This window comes from Odontesthes bonariensis, chromosome 1 (assembly GCF_027942865.1).
Source record: "Odontesthes bonariensis isolate fOdoBon6 chromosome 1, fOdoBon6.hap1, whole genome shotgun sequence".
In the NCBI taxonomy this organism is placed as follows: Eukaryota; Metazoa; Chordata; class Actinopteri; order Atheriniformes; family Atherinopsidae; genus Odontesthes; species Odontesthes bonariensis.
The window spans coordinates 24,195,186-24,220,981 of record NC_134506.1 but is presented as its reverse complement, the minus strand read 5'-3'; the positions used below and the strand labels follow the sequence as shown (position 1 = coordinate 24,220,981).

The window sequence follows — 25,796 nt, the reverse complement described above, 5'->3', positions numbered from 1 at the left end:
TTACGGCCCTGCCTTCCTGTTGACATAATGTAAATGAAATATTTTACAACAGCTTCATTTCTTTCTGTGAGACAGTATGCAGGCTGTGAGAACATATTAGAGTAATACCCCTTTCAGTAAATCTGCTTTAGCTTTCCTGCTGTGAGAAAGTGAAATATCGTTTATTACCTGTGGTCAAATAACTACATCAGATACTACATGCGGTAAAAGTGTTCAATGTCCTGTTGCAACAAAAACCTAAGTCAGGCAGGGTTTCTACATCACATCTAGAAATTTGATTTCAAGTCTACAATCTTTATTTGTCCTTTATTCTATTCTTGATTAATTACACGTCTGTTAAACATTCCCGTTTTGTACCTTTTGTGGTTTTTTGAAAAACTGAATTTCATTTCGTGTTTGACTTTTTTCAACAAATCATTCTCCCCGATCAGGGAGCTGAATAATTTCTAACTGCCATTTTCATGTAATTTTCCCCTGACGTGATTGTGTGGTTATTGTTTATCTGATTATTTCATACACCAGACAGGCAAGCCATTAAAATGGCTCAAAATAGCTCAAAACGTCAAGCCATTCAAATATTTTAAAAAGAAATATATACTGGTGTCAAAAATGCCCCTTTTTACATTCAATAACTTTGGGTTTAATCAGGAGTGGTGGCCGAACCAGTGACTGCTCTACATCTTGGTTTTAGGAAAATAGGGACATTTTATGTTTAACTGTGACATACTTTTTGTGTTGATCTGGATATTCTGCAACCCCGAAGCCACATCTGAAATCATTCTTTGCATCCCGTCCTGTGTACTTTTATCTGAGTGTTATATTCAACAGGCATATTTTAAGGGCACAGCATAAATATATATATATATTTTTTTATGTGCACTACTTTCTCATAATCCAAAACCAGAGATTACTGCCTGGCCTGTGGATACTTCCAGTGTACCTGTCTCTGTTTTATCTCTGTTTCTATTTGTTTATTCTGAGCTATCTCGGTTTTATTTCAACACTCCCAGTAGCTCATTTTAGGTGGTAAACATATGATGTAGTTAATTTAAAATCAAGGGAGGAAGGAAGTCACTTTTCTTTGCTCACTAGGATCAACAAACTGGAATAACCAGCAGTGTCCAGTGTGGATGTTTAAGGTTCTGTGAGCAATCTAAGCAAACATGCATTGTTGTATATACCGTATTCCCTGTAGCTTAACATCCCTATGGTCTGCCCAAAACTGAACTTCTTCGTATACACAGAAATGTTGCTGCAGTGGGATTAGTGAAAAAAAACAAAACAAAAACAATACCGACTTCAGATTTATACTTAAAAATGTTTATTAATTTTAAAAAGTCTTTAAAAAATGTATCAACAAGCACTTCCCCTTATAAAAGCACCTGCTAAAATGCAAAAAAAAACATGGCAAAAGATTCACAGTGGAGTGCAGGTCCACAGCTCTGAACCACTTACAAGAGGAAGGGTAAAGTCTTCATCAAACAAACATCAGTGCTAACAAACACACAGACACACACAGAAAAACTAAAAACCTAAACTGAAAGACAGATTAAAAATAAACTTAATATAAATAAGACAGGTTTGTCTAAATTTCTCAATATCAAATCAGACTTGATGTTAAAGTGATACAATCTGCTTCTTTAGCAGTTAAAATTTCAACGTACTGCATTTATAATGTATCCAGACATTAATCTTAGACGTTACAATTATACGCATAGTGCCATTTCCACATTTTAAAGCAAGTGCAAATGTTTTCTGGGACTATTTTCTGCCAAAATCTAGTTTTGAATCTTAAGAACATTGGACAAATTTTCTCAGTATTCACTACCAGATAGTTGGACAGAACATTTGCCGGGAAAAAGAAAAGCTTTCCAAAACAAAAAGAAAGTACTGCACGGTGATGGGTCGCTACGACACTCTAAAATGTATGCTACAAAACACCAGTGCAGGCCAGATTGCTGTGAATACACGAGAATATAAGGTTCACATGGCTACACCCTCTGTACAAACGACACACTGAAAATAAATAGCAGTATAGAAACAAAAAGCTGTTAAAAACCGGTCACACTCCCAGTCTGAGGGACAAATAAAGCAGTGCAGTGTGACCAGAAAACAGAGCTAACACTAACACAGAGACACAGTTCTTCAATAAATCACAGGTGGGGTTTTTTTTTTTTTTTTTTTTTGCCTCCATTAAAAAAAACAAAAAACATACCTGCTGTGTTCACAAAAGCATCAGCAATAGTAAACAAAGAAATCTTTCACATTTCCCAGATTTCTTTTTTTTAGAGACCAACGTCTTTCCAGTGTGGTAAAAGTCAAAAAAGCTTCACTTTTCATCACATCTCTTCTTCACAGGACCGAGTGCAGTGCATGTGCTACAGCTGTTACCGGGCACGTCACTCCCGGTATGCACAGCACATACAGTGGGAGGAGGTTACATTACCTTACACTCATCATCATAGTGCATGTTGTTGTAGGTTACATCTTTGGCATGGACATAAGGCTCAGAAACCAGAACACCCCCCCACCCCTCCCAGAGGCATCTTTTGAGTCGGTGGCTGCTCGGCATTGGTGTAAGGTCAGACCTTACATTTAACGACTCCTCGGGACAGATGGTTAAACCTTTACCGCACAGGCCAAACACAGCGTATTTTTGTCCATTAACACAACAGATTGTCAGTGCTTTACAGTGAGTGTAATTGGCTTTCAACAGAGCATCATGGTGTAGATTTGTTTTGTCATCTTCAGATGAAACTTAATCATTTGAAACATACTACATGACAGGAAAATGACTTTTCTTTTTCTTTCTTTTTTTAAATTCACAAGTGCAACAATTACCCATTTAAAGGTTGTAGCTTAATAAATGGGTTTTAAGATGGTTTTCCTTTTTTTTTTTCAATCAAGGGACACATGTTTAAGGCCTTGCCTACAACACAAAATCCCACAATCCTGCATAACTGTTGGTGTGACATAACCGCCACATTAGTACTTAGTGCATAATTAAAGCTATTTTTAGGGCATCAGAAAACAACGGAGGTCATCCTTCCTTTCGAGGCATCACCTGTTTATTTGACGTAGTGCAGCGTTTGTACGTAAAACGTGTCATTTAAAGGGATTCATCGTAGCTTCTGCATTTCAAAATCTTCATCATAACGTACACATTTTACAAACCTGAAAAACAATTATAAAATGCACAATAAGAGGCCGAGCTATATATATATATATTGACATCTTCAACACGAGCTGTTTGAAAACAGGCCGACTCGGATCGGGAAGTTTACCGGCCAGTTCAGGCACAAATTTTGTGAAACAAAATCAATAAAACTCCTTGAAAAGCTTGAAAAAAATGGGAATATAAACTTTTGATTAACAGTTCAGGCATATATTTCCCTTCATTTTGTGGTTCTTCCAAAGTTTTAACAGTTGCTTTTTGTATCTTCACCACAGTGAATAACTTGTAAAAGAGACTATGTTTCTAATCAGATAAATAGCTGGCACATCATTTAAAATGCTTTTAACATATATATATATATATATGATATACCGTGATTACAAGTAAATATCAAATGCATTTATATGGATGAATTTGGTTCAATGAGTTTATTACAACACGATGGGTTCATAAGCTATATGTGCATTTTGTTAGTTATTGTTAATATCTTAAAATTACGCAAGTAAATAAGTTTGTGATATTAGTTAAACATGTAATATATATATTTTTTTATAATTCACGCCTTTATCACATATTGATGCAGTTCTCAGGGTTTATACACTGTGATATACTTTTATTGCAAAATGCCTGTTAATCATTATCTGCCACTCCCACAGCTTTTTTTTAACCTCATAATGTTCTAATATGAAACAATAAGTTTAGGAAGCTGTTTTTCTCTTTTAGTTTAGTCTACTTGCTGAAAATGCTCTTGATGAGACGACGCACGATGACGTTCTATCCTTTAAGGGAAATGACCAGCATTTTACTCCGAGCGTTGCAGCATCATCTCAGTTCAACCTGGCACTTAAACTGGACCCGCCTCAGCGTGTCCAGAGTGGCATTTTACAGTTTAAATGCCTGAAAATAAAACGAAGCCACAGATTTACATCTTCAACATGACATTAGAAAAAAAAGATATGTTCTCAGCCCATTAACCCAACAGTTGGATGATCTTTACTCTCTAACCAGTCGAGTCCACCTGAATGTGGCGTCTCGTTGGTCATTTGTTGAAACAGCTGATCGCTCACCAGCTCCTCTGGAGTAGCATGTTGATATTGTCCTTGCTGCTGGTTGGGGTCAAACAGCAGGTTTGTGTCCAGCGCGTTAAGGTCATTGATGCTACTGGAGAGCTCCGATGTCATTCGGATTTCACAGGGAAAGTCTGTCCCGCCTGTAGTCAGCTCAGACACATGTTCCATGAGCTGACCGCTGTCTGTTAGAAGGTGCTGCGTGCTGCTGAAATCCAACTGCTGCTGATGCTGGAGCTCGTTCTGCTGCTGCTGTGAGCTCAAGGCTAACATTGCAGAATGGTATTGCTGTTGATGCTGCTTTCCAGAAGCTGACTGAACTTGGTTGTCGCCTCCTGAGAAAATCATTTGTTCTTTAATAGCGTTCTCTATGAGGTAATTCGGCCTCTGTGAGTTGCAGGTGCTGGTGGAGTCCAATGACATCGGGCTCAGGTGCCTGTCAGCACAGGAGAGGCTGGGGTTGGACTCTAGGATCTGGGTGAGGTTCATCCGTGCAGTGTAGGTGGAGGATAAATTATTGATGCCCAAACCCCGCAAAGTGTCAACATGGTCCCCATCCAGCTTGCTCCGGAGGACACTGGTGATGTTTTTGCTGCTGCATTGTTGGCCCGGTGTGGGCAGGACCTCAGTTTGCATCATGATGTTGAGCGGCACAGAGCGGCTCCTCTGAGCCATGCTGCTTGCTCCAAGACTTGTCTTGCTGTTGGCAAAGATGTTTAACACCTCAGGGGTCACAGGAGAATTAAAGGGGGATACCACTGAACGAGGGACATTGGGATGGGCAGTGTTTCCAGTCAGATTCCTCTGATGCACTGCAGGGCTCACGCTGCGACATCGAAAAGCTGCAGTGGACGTGTTGGTGGTTTTATTATCCAGAGGAGCAGGCACAGCGAAACCCTCCTGCTTGGTTATATTTGCCATGCTGGCCACCTGCTGCTGCACAGGTGAGATAGGAGTCAAGCGGCCAAAATGGCTTTCGAAGTGCCGTGTGTGAGGAATGGCGAATGCGTGAGGCTTTTGAAAATGGTCGTCTATCAGGCCTTGATAGCTGGGGAGGATTCCCATTCCACTGTTTGACTTGTTGGCGCTAACTGTGCTGCTGTTGTAGCTGTTATTCATCCACTCCAACCTCGCCTTGTCTGGGTGGGTAGCCATCGGTCTCTGCATGGGCTTGACTGGACTGCTGGATAGAGTGCTGCTGTCATGGAAACCAGGGATGCTGGAGTTGATGGGTGTGAATGCAAATGGATTCCTGCACTCCACTGGACTGGGAGGAACAGTGCTGCTGCAGTTGGAGTGCGGCGTTCCAACTGGAGTGTGGCGACTGCTTCCCAGAGCGCTGTCCACTGGGGTCGTGGAGGCAATGTGGGAGCAGGGGCTCTCTCCGGTCAGGCTTTGGGCTCCTCCCATCATCTCTGATGTGGGTGTGGGGGTTTGGATTGGGTTGCTGCTGTTGTTTGCAGCATGATAGAAAGAAGTCATGGCCGGATTGTTGGATGCTATGATGCCTGGAATCACAGCGTGTTGGCTTTGCAAGGTGCCACACTTTCCAAGCTCCTGCAGGTGTTTAAGTTTCATCTGCTCCTCCATCTGCACCAGCTCCTCCACAATGCTGTCCTGAGTTACATCGTCATCAAAGGGAAAATAGTCCATTTGCTCCTGCATTGGGAGCTGACTGGACGATGCTTGATCCAAAAACTGTAAGGGGTCACAAGCATGATTGGACTGAGCGTATGTCTGTTGTTGAACTGCTTCCACACTCCCTGTGGTGGTGGAGTTTAAACTTACACCTGTATGTTTCAGAAAACCAGGATTATGCACATTAACCACTGTGTGCGCTTGCTGTTCCTGTACAACTGCATGACTGACTGAGGTGCCAATTTCCATAGCAGTTGAAGTATTTTTCTTTTGCATTAAGTTATATGTTTTGACAACAGAGTCAAAACCACTGGTTCTGAAAGAGGAAGTGTCTTGAGGATGGACTTGAGTGGACAAGAAAGAGCTCATTTTCCTCTCAACCTCTCTTGTGGCTGGTGCACTCTCAGATCTAGCTGGACCACCTGGCCTGCAGATGTTCCCAACTGTGTTTCTGATGTCATATCCAAGACCAGCAGCGCCCTCTGCTGGCTGCTGAGGCATGAAAACCCTTTTAATCGGGGAAAGGTCTGGACTGAGGCCTGAGCGTTTCCTGAGGCTCTTTGTTGACAAGAAGGCTTCCTTTGTTTGGCTGCTTTCTCCAAACAAGCATAACCTGCCGGTGTTAAGTGAAGAAACAGCACTGGTATTCTGACAGGAGGCATTGAAGTGCAAAGTGCGTGTATTATTAGCTCTATTATTGCTGCTCTCAACCACACAATTAGTGTCCGAGGAAGATTTTTCACTACATCTAGTACTGGATGTTTCCTCCAGACCCAGGAAGCCTTTGGACTGTGGTATGGGCACACTGGCAGCCCTCTGTACAGCACCGTCAGCTCTATTTGCCATCGCTGCCTGGGCCAAAACTCGACAGCTGGGACTTTGCATTTGGCTGTTCTTATGTATAGCTTCAATTTCCATTTCAACATCAATGCTTTGAGTGTTAGTGGTCTGCTCTGGCCTTCCCAATGTGGCCAGAATGGGGACCGCTGAAGCACTCCTCATGCTTTGATTGTAGCCGATGTCTGCAGCTGCCGCAGAACTGATACAGGCAGACGCTGGGCGCAGTGTGGAGTTTGTAAGGGATGTGGTGGTTTCACTGCTGTTCGGTGCCAGTGATATGGCTGTCATCTTGACCAAACTGACTGGGCTGACGTGACATGTGGTCATCACAGTCTTGATGGGGCTGTTGGCGATGATCATAGTGGAGGGCGAGCGCAGAGCGATAGCGGTGGTGGCTGAAGGTTTCGGCAGGATTTGAGCATAGCGCTGCCGAGCTGTGCGTTCCCCCACTGGACTGGCTAAAATATTTTGGGCAGGTTTGGGGCTTTGTTTCATCGCCTGAACTGGCTGGGTGATCATTTGGAAGTTGATAGGCAGCCCTTTGCTCTCCACTGTTCCCACAGGACTTGGAGACATCCGCGGCCTGCTTCTCTGTACCTGCAGAGAAAAGTGGAACCACTGAATTCCATATGAAATCACAAGGTTTTGGACAAAATATTATGGCATTTCTACTAGTTTGATTACCATTGTTTTGTAGATTTTGGGTCGTTTGTTCACTTGCTAGTTTTAGTCCCCATCATTCAGTGTTCCCTACTTTATTAATCCCAGAGGATATTTAGGCATCCAGCAGCTTATCTGGCAAACAAAACACTATAATATGAAGGAATAACTAACCTAGTACACTGGAAGTAGGATTGCACACAAAAGTACTATATTTGGTCAGTATTGGGATTTTCTTACTCATGCAAAGTGCAAATATTCCTCAGATGTCTCAACCATGAAGTAAATGCCTGGATTATTTTTTTTTTTGCCTGAGATGCTCCCTTTTTAATATGTGCGGATGGGAGCTACAACGTTTAGATTTCAATCCTTCTAATTAATTTCAACCAGTTTTATCTTGGCTTTTGTTGGCTTCGATTTATTCTACATGTTTACGTTGCGGTTTCATGATTTGTTAATAGATTCTCATTTAAATTAGAAATTTTTGTAAACTTTGTTTAATCCTTATGCTTTAGTCAAACGTCTCCTTGTGGTGTAAACGTGCTGATGCATTCAAGTAGTGTCCAAAAGACATCAGCATCTCTGCGGTCCAACACATCGGACACGATAGTGAGAGAGTGAACAAGTAGATGATCTGAACACAGCAAAGTGTACACAGACAGAGATGAGACAAGGTGCTGATTGTCAAATGTCCATCAGCTGTGAGTTCAGAGGGGCGGCTGAGGTTGCCATGGTGATGGTGGCGCAACATTCACTCAAAGTTTGCCTCAAACCACAGCTATTTAAGAAGAAAAAAAAAGCACAGCTGTGCCATTGTGAGCGCTGTAAGGCTTTCCCACACACATCAGTGTGACATTTGTGTTTCTTCTGTACAAAATGTGGCAGAATAAATAAGTTAAAGATGGTTAAATAAGGCATTTCCAGTGCTTAATTTGCAAATCACAAGGTGCCGGAACGCAAAGTACATATGACAGCGCAGGGATGACGAGACGGCCACAGGTCCCGGAACGCATACAGAAAACGGTGCTGAAAACAACATACAAATGCCCACTGACAATGCTGTGGAACTTACAAGCCTTAATTTTGAATAATATCCAGAGTATAAATGTTATGACAATAATTCACAATTATTTTAGGCTATACTGCACAGGCTGTCGGGCAACCTGACCTGCTGCTGCCACAGTACCGGCCTTCTGCCCTGGCTTGGCTAGCTGTTAGTGAAGTTGGCTAGCGGTTGCGGCGCTAGTCTCCTGCTGCAGCCAGTTTTGCTCGTCAGCACGTCCGCTGCAACTGCCCTTGTCGCCGCTTGTCGTGGCTTTTCTGACTCGTTTCGAAGCGTCATGCAAATCTTCCTTCTTTTTGAAAAAAATACAACTGTCTTTTTGACATGTTTGCATTGAAAAGGTCAATCTTTGTTCCTCTCTGCTGCTTGCTACCCAGATGCCGCAAATTTCAAAAGTTTTTGGCTGTGTTCGAAACCGCAGACTACATACTACATACTTGCATATGGCATACTTCCATACTGCATACTCATTGATCAGACAGTATGCAGAGCGTTTACACACAATGCATTTGGCTCCTGCCCGAGCCGAAATCAGCCGGCCTGAAGCAGATTTCACTTAAGCTCTAAACTTTGTAAACTTTAGCAACATTTGAAACATTTTCAGGCGAGAAAGTAGTCGTTTAGATCTCCAACGTGTTGAAAATCTGACAAAATAGCGGCTATTTACAATTTTGTTCCGACAAATTCGGCGCTAGCCGTAATGAGTAACGCACTTCCTGTTATTTTAACAAAATAAAATACCGGTTGCCTTTTAGCTTAGGGAAAGACATTACGATACAATTGGTGCTTTTGTTTTGAAAACAGGAAGTGAACCTACCCTCGTTATAGCTAACTTGAAACTGCCATTTTGACAGGAAATGACAATCAGTGACGTCAAGTTATGTTGCATCTTGGGTAGTTTGAGTATGAGTAGTAACCTCATGATGCATACCCAACATTTCGGCGAATCTAGTATGCATACGGGAACTTCTCGTTTACTCAAACTCGCATACTAACTCAAAAAGTTAGTAGGAGTAGTAGGAGAAGTATGCGGTTTCGAACACAGCCTGTGTCTGCGAAGCGGGGTTTGATGACCAGTAGTTTTCAGTGCATCAACAATAGATCTCATAGTCTTTCAAATGATGTTGTTTTATCTTAATAAATAACATTAAATTCATGGGATTTGTTTGGAATATTATTGTTTTATTTTAGACATTTTTTAAACTTTTTTTTAATATTAACATTTTTCAGCCCAAATAAGTCCCGGAACACAGGCAGGCCAAAACCAAGAGGTGCAAATTAACACAAATTAAAGGGGAACTCTGGGGCATTTGAAGCGCGTTTCCATTGCTAGAGGTTGTCAAATACTGATAGTAGGACACAGAGAGGTGCAAATCTGCGCTCCCTGTGTGGAGATCGCTCTGTTCGCACACCCTGTCATGCGAGGCTAATACGTGGTGGCTAAGGGGCAAGCGCTAACCCTTCCACGTAAAACAACAACTTGCACACTGCAGAAACGTCACACCACTTTATAAACCATCCGACAATAAAGTCACAAGCCTTACCATCAAAACCATATGCATGGTTCTCACATTACTGGCATGGGGACGTTACAAAACAACTTTATAAACAGCATGTAACTCACCGGCTGGTTGTAGGCTCGCGCATGTGAAAGCCCAAAAGAGTCGATGGAGAATAATCCCATATACAAAACAATTATATTCTCTAGAAAAACTGCGTTCAAGTATTTAAAACATTACAACAATACATGCCCAGTAATATTGTTGTAATGTTTTAAATACTTGAACGCAGTTTTTCTAGAGAATATAATTGTTTTGTATATGGGATTATTCTCCATCGACTCTTTTGGGCTTTCACATGCGCGAGCCTACAACTACCCGGTGAGTTACATGCTGTTTATAAAGTTGTTTTGTAACGTCCCCATGCCAGTAATGTGAGAACCATGCATATGGTTTTGATGGTAAGGCTTGTGACTTTATTGTCGGATGGTTTATAAAGTGGTGTGACGTTTCTGCTGTGTGCAAGTTGTTGTTTTACGTGGAAGGGTTAGCGCTTGCCCCTTAGCCACCACGTATTAGCCTCGCATGACAGGGTGTGCGAACAGAGCGATCTCCACACAGGGAGCGCAGATTTGCACCTCTCTGTGTCCTACTATCAGTATTTGACAACCTCTAGCAATGGAAACACGCTTCAAATGCCCCGGAGTTCCCCTTTAAGCCCTGGGCATTTCGGTCAAAAACGTTTATCGTTGTTGGCCCGAGAAGTTACATTAAGAGTAAGAAAACAAAACTATTTTCTGAATAAGAAGATGGAAATTGTTGACAACTACGGCCGATTCAGTCATCTGTTTTTAGAAATAAATGCCCACGAACGCGTTTGATTTGAACTCTTTGAAATGCAGAAAGACACCAAAGTAAAACATCACTAACTGACTTTGTCCATGTTTTTCATCGTCGTCCGTTTAGTTTACTGAAATTATATTGTAATTTTCAACACAATGTGTAGTAGTATGATTACTTCAGCTTGATATCAGCATATTCAATATGTTATGATTCATTAGTATGAAAACAATATGTGACTAAAAGCAATTCTGCAGTCAACTGTGCTCGTCTTCACTCATCAATCCTTTGTTAGACTGAGAGCATCAGTGAAAGCATACGGCCCCTCGAAGTGACATTTTACCTCTATTTTCCATCAATTTAGGTTATTTTCTCTTTTTCTAAAACAAAAAACAGGTATCTAATTTTATGTCAACTTTTCTCACCGTGATGGGGCTTGGGACAGCAGCGACCATGATACCTATGGCTGGCTGTGGAGACGGAGGGGTGGGACTACCACAAGGCACACTACCCTCATCTACCCTCTTAGCTTGTCCGTCTCCAGGTGGAGGAGAGTGCAGCTTCTGCTCCTGTTGCTTCCTCTGGATCTTCCTCTGCAGCTGCTGCTTTGCATCGACAGAAGGTGATGTCAGCATCGTCACATGAGGCTGGAAGGGGTGAGCCTCTACTGTGGGGGCGAAGGCTGAGACGGTCTGCAGAGGTTTGGCCTCTGAAGAAAGAAAAAAAGAGATATAAATATGTAAGTATATGCTACAGCAATGAGAATGCTTCCTTTGCTAAAGCCTTGTTTTACTCCATCCACAAAATCCACAAATTTATAATCCACAAAATTTCAGAATAAAATAATGAATTTTTAAAAACTTTTTTTTTAGAGAATCAAATTTAACTTTGAACAATCACCTTTTAAAATACAAGATATCAAACAAGTGGTCAATCTACAGAGAGAGGGGTCTATTTGCTGCCTCTGGTCACATTTCAGAAGTCAAAATTACTCCAAATCACTCCAAAAAAGACAAAAGAAAAAGTTTGCTGAAAGAAAAAGTCAACACATATCTTACCAGTGTTGTACTGGTACTTTTAAAAAAGAAGTATTTGAAACTGTGGGTGCAGTGACAGACAGCTACCACCAGGTGTCACTACCACCACCTTAACTTTCTTACCTGTTGCTGTGCCGGTCATAACGGTGAGTGCTGCCAAAGATTTGTTGCTGATGTTATGACTGTCAATCAGGAAGCGAGCCAAGTCTTCCACAGCATCAAACTGACGCTTCAGCACCTTCTGGGCCCATTCGCACACAAGATCACAGGCTGCGAACCGCACCTCCTCCTTGATGCTGCTCAGCTGGCCCGGTGACTCCAGTACGTCACACTGGTGCTACACAGAGAACATATGTTTGGTTCTATAGACAGGATTCAAAGAGAGTATTCTGAAATACAGACAACGAACGTGTTCATGTTTTTACTCCATCTGATGTTTTATGGAGATCCAAAGTGGGTAAAGACGGCATGTGAACGTAGGGCCTCTTCCTTAGTCCACTATAGCAATATGTAAGTCAGTGTTAAGAGAAAAAACACACAATTGTACAAAATAATTACACAAGAAGAAAATTATGGCTGATACACGATCTGTCTAAAACTGAAACAGTTGATGAATGCTTTTTGACCTAAAACAGTTTTTGTCTTTATTTGTCGGATCAACTATAAGAACGCATCTTGACGATGTTTTAAAATGGTAACAGATCCATAGACAAATGGATTGAAATAAAAATTATTTTGACAATAAAAACAACATTTTCTATTGCTTTTATATATATATCTGTGTGTGTATAAACATAACCAATTTTTACTGTGAAGAGATTCTGCTCACGTAGCTTTTAGCACAGATAAAAATGTGAGGATTTTAAAATCAAACATTTAGCCCTGTTGGTGCGACGTGTGCGTCACGCCAGGCTTGAAACGTGAAGGCCCACAAATGTTGCACGCATCAGGTCACGATGGTTTAAAATAGAATGCAACTGATGGTCACTTGGTGCTGGCTTCAAAACTTACCTGATACCAAATACATTTCAACTGTTTTCTTTTCCACTTATCAGATCAGATATTGAGGTCCTTTTGAAAATACTTCCACAATCTTCCACAAACTACCTGAAGCTGTTCATGGAGAAAGGCCAAGAAGAGTTACGTGCACACTGTTTTGATTAACATGTTAAGATGATCATATATAATTATAATTTGCTGATATGGATACATGATTTGCTCGTTAAGTTTTATTTTATTTTCATCTACATTGCCCCAGTTTTTTTGGAAACAGGTTTGGACTCTGATCTCAACACTCTGATTAAGGGAATTTGAGCGATTGTAGCTAAAATATTTATTTTACTGTTGTTATTGTGCATTAAAAGTAGGGTAGGAGATCCTGGATTTTGAGTCCAGCGAAGCTGCATTTTGAAAATACACAGGTAAAAAGTCACAACCCTTTTCTTCACTTTCCCCCCGAAGGCAAGCCTCTAGAGTACATGAACGTGCACGAGCACGAAGGTGCACGAGCGCTGTTCTGACAGCAAGCATCGATCGTTGCCGTATCAGAGAATGTCTAATGGAAGAGAACTGCCACTCTCGGTAACTTCCGGTTTCTGAACTGGTGTCTCTGTCCATGTGAGGGCGCTCGCGGGCGAGTCCAGAATGAATGGGGTCTATGGGGGTTGCACCCTAAAAATCCACTTTTCTCAGGATATAATTTTTTGTCAAGTAATTTGAAAGTTGCATTCAAAAGGGGGGACTAAAAAAATACACTCGGCTGAATATTGCATTTTTGAAGTTCACTTATCTGTTCTAAAAAGCCGTTCAAAAATGGTGATGACGTCACAGATTGCGTACGTTCTGCTTTACGGCAAGTTCTGAGTCACTGGCAATTCAGCACGGTCGGGCACATGGCAGTAGCTTTTAGAGGTAAGACTATCGGCTAATCAGAGAAATAAGTTACTATACACAAATATTAACTTAAATATTAATAGCGGGAAGGTCCTCCTTAAGATTCTGTTTCATATTCCATTCTGGACATCCACTGCTTTGGCTTCAGCTGCCATCAAGCGGGGTCTCTGGTCGTAATCAGTCGCATGTCCGTCACTGACCAATCAGCATTCATTAGCAGAATGCTAGCATTTTATGGCCAACAACGACCCAAACTGAAAGAAATCGAAAGGACATAAATACTCATTAATTCGACTTTCGACCTATAATCTATATTGAACTTGCCGAATCTAGAATAAAATATGCGATGTTTCAACGACAAGCAGGTGAAATAAATATATTTAGCCGTTTAGCCCCATAGACCCCCATTCATTCTGGACTCGCCCGCGATCACCCCCAGTGGAATTCTGGTGGGACAGCAACCAAGTTCGATACAATGGGGCTTACGGAGAGTGGCAAGGCTCTCCGTAGACGGGCTCTGGCCGTATTTAGTATTTAGTATATGATAACTATACGTTTAATAATGCTAGGTGCTAGCCAAGCTGGCTCTAGTTTAGCTTCCTGCCAAGCTTCTGGACACGCGTAATTCGTTCATGAAGAAGGGTACGCGCACAGGGGGAAGGAGGGGGAGGGAGGGGGAGGGAGGAGCAGATTGCAGTTTGATAGACGGCATCAGAATCCAATCATTGTGAACGGTCCGTTCAGTATGATTGGATAGTGTTTTTCCTAGATTGTATGTTCTAGAGGCCACTAAAACTTTTCATATTTGTGTCAAAACTTTTAATTAATTGGTTGCAATGGGGGTGTGAAGAGTATTTCAAGCAATATGTAAAAAAATGTTCCAGAAAAAGATCCCCCACCCCACCTTTAATATCATGTACAACACTTATCTTGTCATCTTTGGTTGTTTTCAATGTGCTTTATGAATGTTTTATTTGGATTTTTTTTTTAAATAAAATAATAGGTTTTTTTTATGTTGAAACCCAATTCTTCTGAAGTATTCTTTTTTTTCAGATCTGATTTTCACATTACAAATGACGCTTAAATAAAAGTGAATCATCAACCTTTACGACGGTCGCATTTCTTCCAACATGTTCAAAGTGAGCTCCCTTTAACTGGCTAATGTGCCGTTTCCTTTTTTTCTTACATGACAGAAAAATCAAGATTACTGAATGATAATGCTAGTACTATTGACCCCGATGGCCATGAACACAAACCAAGTGTTGCACTTTGACGTCACAAACTTTACAGGAAAGGAAAAACAAGTAAGCATGAAGGTCAAGATCACAGAGATTCCCCTGAGGGTCTCTGTATTATGCTTGTGCCTTTGAGGCAGAGGGGGACTTCATTTCATTTCACGTCTATATTTAGAGAGCTTATGAACTGCAGCAGCAGATGGTCTGCGACCAGACACAGAGGCCAGACTGATACAATCCATTCCAGTAAAGGATATTTTGATTTTCCTCTCATGCCAAGTCGGCGCGCCTTCATGTTCGGAAAGACGTTTTTCATCATCTTTCCAAAGTCTGCCGCGCTCAGCGGGTGATAGTTGAGGTTGTCACAGAAGCTCCTGAAACACAGATTAACACACACAGACACAGAATGAAGAGCATAAACAATGAATAATAGAAGTGGTGATGATCCCCTGCTCTCTCAGCTTCGCACAGCAAAGCATTTTAGTGTCTCAGCTCAGTGTTTCGGCTTCATGTCCCCTAACGTCCACACTTCCCTCTCATGGCTGCATACAGGATCTGCACAATATGCACCGTACACATTTTTGTGTACTTGTACCACAGGAGCTAGTAAAGCACATTCCAATTTTTCTTTCTAAATGCTTAAATACACTTTTACTCTCTATTCGCAAACCAAAGTTTTTATGCAACTTTAGCATCCAGCTCTCGGCCTTTGTGGGCATGGTGTCGCGTGTCTTTCAACACGCTACCGCCAGCTGTGGGTCACTGGCATTGTGTGAAGCTATTGACAGGACTGAGTATGAGCCCAAAAAAAACAAAACACTACAACTGGTTAGAAACCACACACCCTTTTCATATAACGTTTGCAGTTTATTAATAGGTACTTCTAAGCTTTATTTGACCTCATTTTCTTACATTACAGCATCTGCTTCTGCAACTCAAGTTCGAAAATGACTGATTGTTTTACTGTTGAAAAATGATGTGCGTTGCGTCTTTTTAAAGCCTTTTCAGCGGCCTGTCCCGAAGGCGCCAATGCTTCTGGAGGGTGCTGTATTTCTGTTCTAGTGGAGTTAAAAAGATAGTTACATAACACTGTCAGAGCATTTCAATGACTGTCTCAGATTTTCCATTCTAATATTACCGACACATGCTGCTCTGTGATTCTCATGCCTGCTGCGTCTATTTATACAGACGCTTTAGCCTGCAGTAATGTGGAGCAGAAAGACATGCAAACACCATAAGATGTCGTCCATGTAACAAAAAAAGTTAAAAAAAAAAAATAATAATAAAAAGGAACAATAAATGCACAGTTTTTGTGACAACATAGTTGCACTCTGTACCAGAAACTTCTTCTGTTTGTACCCACTTGTATTCATCATAGACCTCCTGCTTGGGAAGAGAGGTCTCTGGATATTCTTCTAGATGATCGCGGATCCAGTTGAACGCATGCATCTGCTGTGTGCGGCTCGAAGACAGGGCACTCTGGTCACTAAGAAAAGATCTGAATCAGTAGCTAATTCGACAAACAACACAATATCTGGATGATTCAAAGACAATGGAGGCCTACCGAGGCTATTTCTTTGTGTACAAGTCATTCTAATCTTTGACTTTTTCATAATATTGTATACAGTGATGTGCATTTTGTAATAAGCTTGTTATGGCTGTGGCTTGTTCTCAGCCATTGTTTAGAAAGTTCAAGAGACACTAACTTCCAAGCTGCATAAATACTTTATAAATGACTCCTTACACCACATTTCCAAAGTCCTTTAAACAGCTGCCTAGCGCTGAGAGCTAAGATAGCTGATGCCCACAACACTGGAGAAGGACATAAGTGGAGTGTTAAGCTTGTTCAAGTAGCTGCTGCTTCCTCAGTTCATAATGTAATTAAGAAATGGCAGTTTAGATTTAGAGGTCAAGTAGAGGTCTGGAAGACCAATAAATAATAAAGACTGGAGGAATAATAAAGACTGGAGGAATAATAAAGAGTGAACTGCTAAATCAAAAGACCTTAAGGAGGATTTAGCAGACAAGACTAAATAACCTTCAAGGATGACTTTTCAGAGGAAATCTCTCCGTAGTCCTCGCTACAAGATTTTCTATAACAATCTGCTACCTTTTAAAAACAAGTCCTGTGTAACAATGAAGTATAGATGGATTTTTTTTTAAGGGAAAATGGTCCCAATTTTCATGAAAAGTCCACCGCTTCGAGTGTTGAGCGTGGGAGCAGATCAACCATGTTTTGGGGTTTTGTTTCAGTGACACAGGGAACATTTGACTGTAGAGGAAATCGTGGATTAAACTAAACGCAAACAAATCTGACAAGAAATAAAAAGAAGAAACAAGCTATCTGTGAAAAAGCTGAGGATTGAGCGAGGATAGCAACTTAAATAAAACATAAATCTTAAACATACTATACGTCAAAATTCATAATGAGACAGATGAAGGTGCTGCCACGACTCGTATCCTAAACATCATCAGAAATCTATGAACAGACCTCAAAAGAGCTGTGCACGCACCATGACTCTTATGTAGACAGAATAGACCAACAAGAACTGGTTCAATTAATATCCTCTAATCATCATTCAGTGTTTCCCTGTTTCAAACACGTTTCTATGTAACTACCACACAGCAGGAGTGTTCTTACCTTTTGTCGGCGCTGCTGCTGCTGCTGCTGGGACTAGAAGGCAACTTAAGGTAGAGGTAGAGTTTTTCAATGTCGGAGAACTTCTCGACATCTTGCTGCAGATTTAAAAAGGCAAAGAGAGACAGAGATGTAGTTGTTAAGTTTTGCCTTGCTGTCCATCAGTCTAGAAGTCGTTTCCTGCCTGGATTTAAAAGGAGACGTGGTCACTGTCACACCTGCAGATCACAGGCTGACAGCAGGAGACAGTCCTTCCATCAATACAGCTGCAAGACTAATCACTTTCCTGTGGATTTGCAACAATATGGTTGCATCAAAGGGACTTAGCTGGTTCTTTTGTATTTGGTCTGAATAAAAACCCTCTAACGGTTCTTTGTGTCATCACTTTGCATCTCATCATCTGGAATCCAAATCTTCAAATGTCTTGTTTCGTTTGAGCTGCAGCTCAAAATCCTACAATATAAAATCCTGATTTCACATGAATGTGAAAAATGTCTCATATTGTGAATTTTTGAGACACTGGAAACAGTGAACTGCTGGTAAAACCTTGTCAGTATAGAGATTAAACAGCTCTCTTACGGTAGCAATAAGGAAGTTATAGGTGACCCTGTCAATAGGAAATGCTTTAACATTGGTCACTTTATGCAAATAGATTCAGAAAGATGGGAAAAAGCAGGAAGCGGCTTTATTACTGTTAACTATGAGCACAGAGGAACTACTGTAATCCTCCGGTGGGGTTTTTCTCTGTGAGACTGCAGGACTGGAGGTCAGGCTCGCCTTCACTAGGTTAAACGAATCCTGTGTTTATTTGTTTACATGTAACTATAGAGACCTTTTCTAGTCCAGTCTCTCTATTCGCCCCCTCTTCATCTCACCTCACCTGTCAAGTGACTGCTGTGTACCACACAAACGCACACAACAAAACCCAGCAGTGAATGAACGAAACCTGCATTAAAGCATGTCGAATATAAGATGTGCCATCAAACATTTCTTCTCTTTCAACACACAGTAAAGAGTGCACTAATCAAACCTCCGCCGTGCGACTCACTCTGAAACCTCGCCAATGCCATTCTACAAAGGAAAAAATAAACATGATAGTCTGAGGGGCCAGCAGGTGCTGTTTTAGACGGCTGCAGAGAACAGTGTTGAAAGAACATCCATACCCTTTACGAGTGAATTTAGCAACAGACTGTCTTCGCTGGCTATATTAAGTATCCAACTCCCCTTCTGAGATTAGGTTGGAACTTTTTAGATCCATCAGGGGAAAAAGATTTGATGTGAAAGTTGAACACATATCGGTTTTAATGAGACACACAATTAGTTAATATGACACACAGGTGAGTAGTTAAGAGGTTTTATCTGATTTTGTTCTCACGCACTTGTGTCTGGTGGCCTTAACTTTTAGTGGGTGAGCATTGAGGTAAAGCCTAAAAAACAGGGAGCGCTCAAAGCAAAGAAAAGGTGACTTCTAGCGAAGGGCATAATACGTGTCAGTGTCCAGGTCACTGAAGGGGAATTTACTGTTTGTTTATTAGTTTTAGAGGATGCTTGTGCAAAGGTAAAATAAAAAAAAAATGTTGACAGTCTTCTGAGGCTGCAGAGGAAACTGTAAAATCTGATAAATGTCTTGCAATGATTCCACCTGAGTCAGCGGAAGACTGAAAAACAATCAGTCAGTGGCAGCAGAGCAGAAAACAAGTGATTGTTTCACATCTCTGACTGTAGCCCACTCCTCAGTTAGCTACCACAAGCATGTTGGTGGTGGTGGAGATGCAGTGTGGGTAATGTAGCCACTGTGTTTTTACAAGTAACGTTTAAAATAAATGTGACATATTCTCAGGCTCTGCTGCATTCATTTCTGTTCTTGTTTCACGAGAGCAGAGCTAAATCAGTGGAGGACCCTTTCGTTTAATCTTAAAGAATCTGCATCAACATCTAAGGAGAACCATAAAGGATACAACGGCCGCATGGGCTGCTCACCAGTCTCAGCTTTATGGCATTCACTTATCCGTCCAGTGTGAAACGTGCAAGCACGCACACACATCTAGTGCAGTAAAGAGCTGCAGACAGACAGGCTTCTGCAGGATGAACCCAAATCGTCTGCTGTTAACACTTCTCATGGAGCAGCTCAGCATGATGGGCAAAGAGAAGCACAAATCTGCTCACAACACGTGTGCTCAGTCAGACAAATTAACCTTTAAATTGGCTCCTTAGAATGATTACTCAGAGCTCACACCAGCCATGAAGTAACAAGAAGCAGCATCACTCATGAAGAACACCAGTGTAAACGTCATGCCTCATGTTAAATTACAAACATCAATAAGGTGGCCAACCGCTGTGTGGAAATACCAGAAAGTGTCACCATCACTAGCCTATGTAAAAGTGACCAATTTCTACTTATTTTTCGTGTGAATGAGCACGTCATCTAACTGTGGCTCATACGGACACCCCCAAACCACAGCAGCTTAAGTCATTATTCAACGCTGCAGAACAAACGAAAAGGTGTGACCCACTAGTATATTGAAAGTGAACAATGACGGACAGCGTTTGAAATGTTGGCTTTCAGTTAGTTGAAAGGTGATTTTGTTAGATTACGCTGACGTCATAAAATCAGGATTTTATAAGAGTAAAGTGACAGCCTGGAAATGCATTAAGTGATGTAAAGTTGACACATCGCCTCACCTCTCACGTTTGCTGCGTTTCTTCTGACACAAACATGCAAGCTACAGCTCCACAAACAGAAGTGCTGCTTCAGCTGGACTTTCAACATCAATTTGTTATTGGCTCAGAACATATTTGAAATTTTCCTACCAACTAAGCGCAAACACCTAACAACAGCAATGGCTCATGATAACACTTCAAGTTTGAACAGTTTTCCACAGTGACATGGGATACATACATACAGCACAAGCTCTAGATTTGCTCTATACCACGACCATTAGTAATTTAGGAGGGCAAGACTTCAGAAAATTGAATCACAAAGGACCGGATATTTACATTTTTCATGTCTGACCTCTAAAACTCAGGGTTTCAACGTGTGCAACTGAAACAATGCATGATTTTACTTTAATTTCCTTATGTTTCCCACTGTAAACAAAAGTACAGGAACAACAATGCACTGTTGTCATCGTAAATGCATTAGGATGCCTACACCTAGAGATCTGCTTATCTCCCCAACAGATCTGGAGCAAAGTTTGCCTTCTTCTATCTTTAATGGCCGGTGTGACATCATTTTTTTAAAAACAAAGTAAATAATTTACAATAAAATCTGAAAGATAAACCTCTCATAATGGTTTTTATTTCACATTTATAGTTGCTATTGACAGATTTGAGATTTAATTGGACAGTGACGACCCCTCAGGTTTTATTTGTTTAATTCCAAAACTCTGCTCATGATTCAAGGCACATTTTTAGGTTTAACATTTAAGGTCTGGATTATCACATACATCCCATTTAGTGTGACCTTCCCACATTTTGTCTGTTTAAATGACCTTGTTCAACAATGATGACCAAAAAGATGCAGTTTCAATATAAAGCGCTTAATTGATTTACTTAAAAGAAGAGTCAGATTTAGCGGGAAAAACAGATTTCTGCACATCAGCTCGTTAATTAGCAGATTCAAGACACAATCACTGCTAAACTGTTTGTGGAAACTTTCCTTCCTTGGATTTGTAACTTTTAGACATAGCAAAGTTCATCCATTCAGTTTGAAAACATAGTTTGTGCAGGAAGGTTTTTATGAATGTTACACCGTATAAAAATACAAACACTGATAATTCACCTCGCTGAAACCTGAATATTTGACAGACGTCTCTAGCTCAGCACAGCTTCAAATGTGCCATCTTCAGGCGGGTCGCAAAAGATGCTGTGTAGATTTTAGCCGGCAAATTTTTTTTTTTTACATTATAGCCGAATCCAATGTACATTTATTATTCTTGCTGACTCTTTCAGCTGACTCGCATAATTAAAGGAACTTACAAGTGAGAAGGGAGCAGTATGGGATTCGTTTGGGACTTTCGGCAAAGACGGGGAGGGCACGACTAGAGCGTCCTCGAAACATTCCCGAGCACTGCTGAATGTAACAGCAGCAACTCTAGCTGAGTTCTGGCAACAGGGTGTCTTTTAAAATGGCCCAAGAGTACTTAATACGTGCACAACAGAACAATTTAATATCAGATCAGGATTTTTGTATCATTTCTATGAGATGAAAAGGTCCAGCAGATCAAATTATAAACAATATAAAACAATATATAAAAAGGATCAAAAACTGCTGCTCAGAGTCTGTATTGTGTTGCCAAGGATACTTCAACATGCAAGAAGGAGTTGGGGCCTGGCCACCCTACTTTGTGATCCGCTGCCACCCAAAATTAACATGCTCAACATGCTGGATCCACTTATCAATAAGAGAGGACTTTTAAACAAACAGGAGAAGTTTCATGGAGGATGTAGTCTGTGATTGGCAAACATGACAAAGTTACTCACCAGAATGTTTTCCACTTTTGACTGAACAGATTTGCTGCAAAATAGAGACAAAGTACAAATTAGTACGAAGCTGATGTAACATGAGCGCTTCTGTCTAAAGAGTATTTATTTATAAAGCAGAGGAATGCTTGGTATGAGACGACCCTCCCTTCAGCATCTCTCAGGTCATGTATCCCACCACCAGGAACACATGTTGTCATATGTAAGGGAAGAAAGACACAGGCTGTGTGCGTACATTGTTTAGGACAGAAGATATTCCACCATTCAGAAAACAAGAAGTTGGGTCACAGTCAGAGGGTACACGCTGTGTATCTGCTGTTTTATCCAATTTAAGTCTCATCTCAAAAAAGGACTACGATTAAAGATCATGTTCTTTCACCCGTTCCGCATCCTTTACTGAAAAAGTGTTAAGAAAAGCTATGCATACTCAATAACAAATACTAAAAAAAATACTGTAAAGAGAGCAAGAAGGAACAAAGGCTGACATAACAGACTGTTTCCATTCAAAATATTTTATTTAGGTGTCAGAAGTTTGTGCAGATGCATGCATAACTTCTGGAGGTTTCACCTCTAATCTACCGACTGTGAGACAGAGGGTAAATCGCACTTAAAGACTCTTACTTGACGACACTGGGTATGTCAGAATCACGAGACGCTCTAAGCCGTGACAAGAACGGTTCACTTTAATTCGCTGTTACCAGGGGGCCGAGGGTTTCCCGGTGCTGAAAGCCCTTCATTAAGCTGTTTGTGAGGCAGACTTGGCAGGTAAACCGAATGACAACTGATGCAACTTTTTCCAAGGATTTAGATCAGGAAATAAAGAAGTGATGCAACACATCCCCTCAACCCTCACCACGGACAAAAGCGGTGATTCGTTCTGCCATTAAAAGGCTTGAATGAAGCAGCATCACAATGCTGGAGACTATTGCTTCATATGAAGAAAGGCTGCAACTGAAAGTGGTGACCCTGACTGAAACTGTGTCATACTGCCAACAGGATGCCAATAAGATGAATATCGCTATCGGTATATATTTTCAAGTTTCATCATTTATGAGGCATAACAAATATTCAACATCCAACGTGTTATCAGTAAACTGGAACCTGCGCAGTGACATGTTTCTGTTTCCTGCAGACGTTTGAACTCTGACCTGTTCTGCTCAGTCCTTGACATTTTATGGCTGTTTGATATTTAAATGATGCCACTCGAGTTCATTGAGAAATGAAAGGTCAGATCATGGCCTTACACAACAGCAAACACAGATACTGTAGGATTTTAGTAATTATTTCCCTTCGGGGATTAATAAAATATACTTGAATTGAGCCAAACTGAGTTGAAGTGAATTGAAAAGGCAAGAGGACGGCTTTTCATATGTACCATTCAGTAGCTCAAGCCTCACACCTCCGTGTCTCTCATCCCACAGCAGAGACTGTGAGGTTCAAAATAACCGAAAGAAACTATCAGTACATTTACAGTGTTAATCTGACCCGGTAAACTCTTAAGCACATCTCTGTGTAAAGATTAAATCAGTTCTCTTGTAATGTGTTTCACTTCTGCAACAGGCACTGACTCAGTGATCTTTATCGTCTTTTGTAAAGAGCATAAACAGGTGGATTCGCCACAAATGTGCTCCTGTCTGGTTTATCATGAATGCAAATCAAATAACGGTTAAATCATTAGTATATATAAAAAAATCTACACCAACTGATTATTCTTGTTTTGTTTATTCTGCAAGGCCAAAAATGTCTATAAAAAAAAAACATTCTGAAAATGATTGAATGTTGTCACGATAGTTCATGGTATTGATTTGCAATCAAGTTAATACAACAGGAGTCAACATTAAATGTGTTTGCTCAGTTCAATGAAAACAAGTTTAGTCAGTTCAGACAGAAAATAGGTGGTCATGGCTGTACCTAGACCTTTAAAGAACGGGTAAAGGATACAAGATGAGGAGGAAAGTGTTTTGTGAGGTGAAGCACAACGTTTTGCATCTCATGCTATAAAAATGTCTTCTGACTCTTTGCGAGAGTCTTCGTAAAATGTGTAGATAGACATCACATCTTTTAGGGTGATTATATCGTCTGAATTAGATCTCACACTCTGAATCTTCAAAAACAACAATAACTGTTAATTCAATAAGGTGAAAACTTTATTTTTCTGCTGAGGTGACATAAAATTAGAGTCCACCACTGTCCATTGTGGCCATAAAAATAAGGCCAGAAGCCAGGACGGGTTCTCTGAGATCTAATGACTCACAGACTTTAACAACAGAGAGGAGAGTTTGGGTGGATGCTGGAGGAGAAGTGTGTGTTACTCAGACCAAACGAGTACCAACTGTTTTTTTCTGTTTGTCTCTTATAGTCCATGAGGCATCAGGGTGTAATGAGCTGTACCACTCTGATGTTTACTGATACAAACAGACTCCTGTTCCCTCCCACATTTATGCATAATAAACTCGAAATGTTACATAAATTTAAAATTGAAATTCATTTTGAAAGACGACTTCTACTTTATGACGACAGATTCCTTAAAGACTTGACCTAAACTTTTAACTTGGTCACACTCAGTTGTAGTTTGGCTCATGAACTTGAAGATCCCTCCTCTGGAGCTGAGCAGCTGATAACCAGACTGTGCTGGAAAACTCACTTGCAGGTCCTTTGTGAAAGTTCAAGAAAGCCACGGCCAAATGAGGAGTCGACCATCAATCAATTTACTTCCCTATCTTTAGAGAAGAGAAGATTCCGCTCCTTAGCATGATAAACCCAGTGATAAACTGAAAATAAAATAACTTGTCCCCCTCCAGCATCAAACCATCCACCTCAGTATCTGAACATCTCACCAGATGGAGTTCTTGATCCTGAGCTGCAGAGCGCTGGCCTCAGCACCCTGCAGCCCGGGGAGCAGGCCGGGTAGACTCCCCGCCCCGCGGTCCGTCTGCTGGGGGTCCTCCTCGGCCATTAGGGCGCTTGGGACCCGGACTGGACTGGACTACACACGGGGCGTGGACGGGTGTAGTCGCCCGACGGGGTTAAACGACATGAACCGCAGGACGTTGTGATGCTAACGGGACAGCAGCGCGCCCTGTTGTTGTTGTTGTTGCCACCCGGTCCTCCTTCGACATCGCTCGCCCCAAGTCCCCGACACTCGGCCACTTAAGAGGCTGTGCAGCTGAACTACCAGCCGCTGTCAGACCCGGCGTTATGCATGGATATAAATAAAAGCGAGTGTAAACAGTAAAGCTGACAGTTGAATAACCACTTGCTAGTCCCTTCGGTGTGCTCTGCCTCGCACGTTGTGGGATTTCTCTGCATGTGCACTGTGAGTAGTAGCTGTTGGGTGGGCGCATGCGCAAAGGGGGGTCCATCATCAAAAACAAGATGTAAGCACTGTCAGCAGACCGCAGGTTTAGTCGTGGAGGTTTCTGTTTAGTTTACTGTTGCTTACAATATTTTAACACATGAGTATTAATCTTTCACGTTAATTTTTATAATCATTTGTTATTTATTGTTATTGTTCTATAAACAGTGTACAGTCAACGGCCTCTGACGGCCATCCATAAGCCACAGTTATACTGTATGACAACTGTTTTCAGTCATTTGATTAACTGTGCAGCTGTTTTCAGTACCAATTTATATCTCTGATACGATATTTCAACGTAAGGTACATTCAACAAAAGATTCTATGGTAAAAAAAACATCCACCCTTTCTTACACACCGAGACATTTCAATCA

At 41.2% G+C, this 25,796-nt stretch overlaps 1 protein-coding gene across 1 annotated transcript; it reads right to left on the bottom strand.

Annotated features, from left to right (window-relative positions):
- Positions 1–1,356: 1,356 nt before the first annotated feature.
- Positions 1,357–25,359, bottom strand: LOC142377349 (DNA-binding protein RFX7-like). Its single transcript, XM_075461359.1, has 9 exons — positions 24,905–25,359; positions 22,068–22,101; positions 17,589–17,683; positions 16,311–16,433; positions 15,205–15,321; positions 12,245–12,329; positions 11,943–12,156; positions 11,208–11,491; positions 1,357–7,317 (listed from the first exon to the last, which is right to left on the bottom strand). The coding sequence occupies exons 1-9, from the start codon at positions 25,021–25,023 to the stop codon at positions 4,138–4,140; spliced, it is 4,251 nt and encodes a 1,416-aa protein (XP_075317474.1). The 5' UTR covers positions 25,024–25,359; the 3' UTR covers positions 1,357–4,137.
- Positions 25,360–25,796: the final 437 nt, after the last annotated feature.

Bases quoted from the DNA above. Each gene is read 5' to 3' on its own strand.
- LOC142377349 (XM_075461359.1), bottom strand. From the start codon at position 25,023: ATGGCCGAGGAGGACCCCCAGCAGACGGACCGCGGGGCGGGGAGTCTA. The intron at 22,102-24,904 runs GTGAGATGTTCA...TCTATTTTGCAG, and splicing joins AGGATCAAGAACTCCATCTG to CAAATCTGTTCAGTCAAAAG. The intron at 15,322-16,310 runs GTGGGTACAAAC...TCTGTGTTTCAG, and splicing joins GAGGTCTATGATGAATACAA to GAGCTTCTGTGACAACCTCA.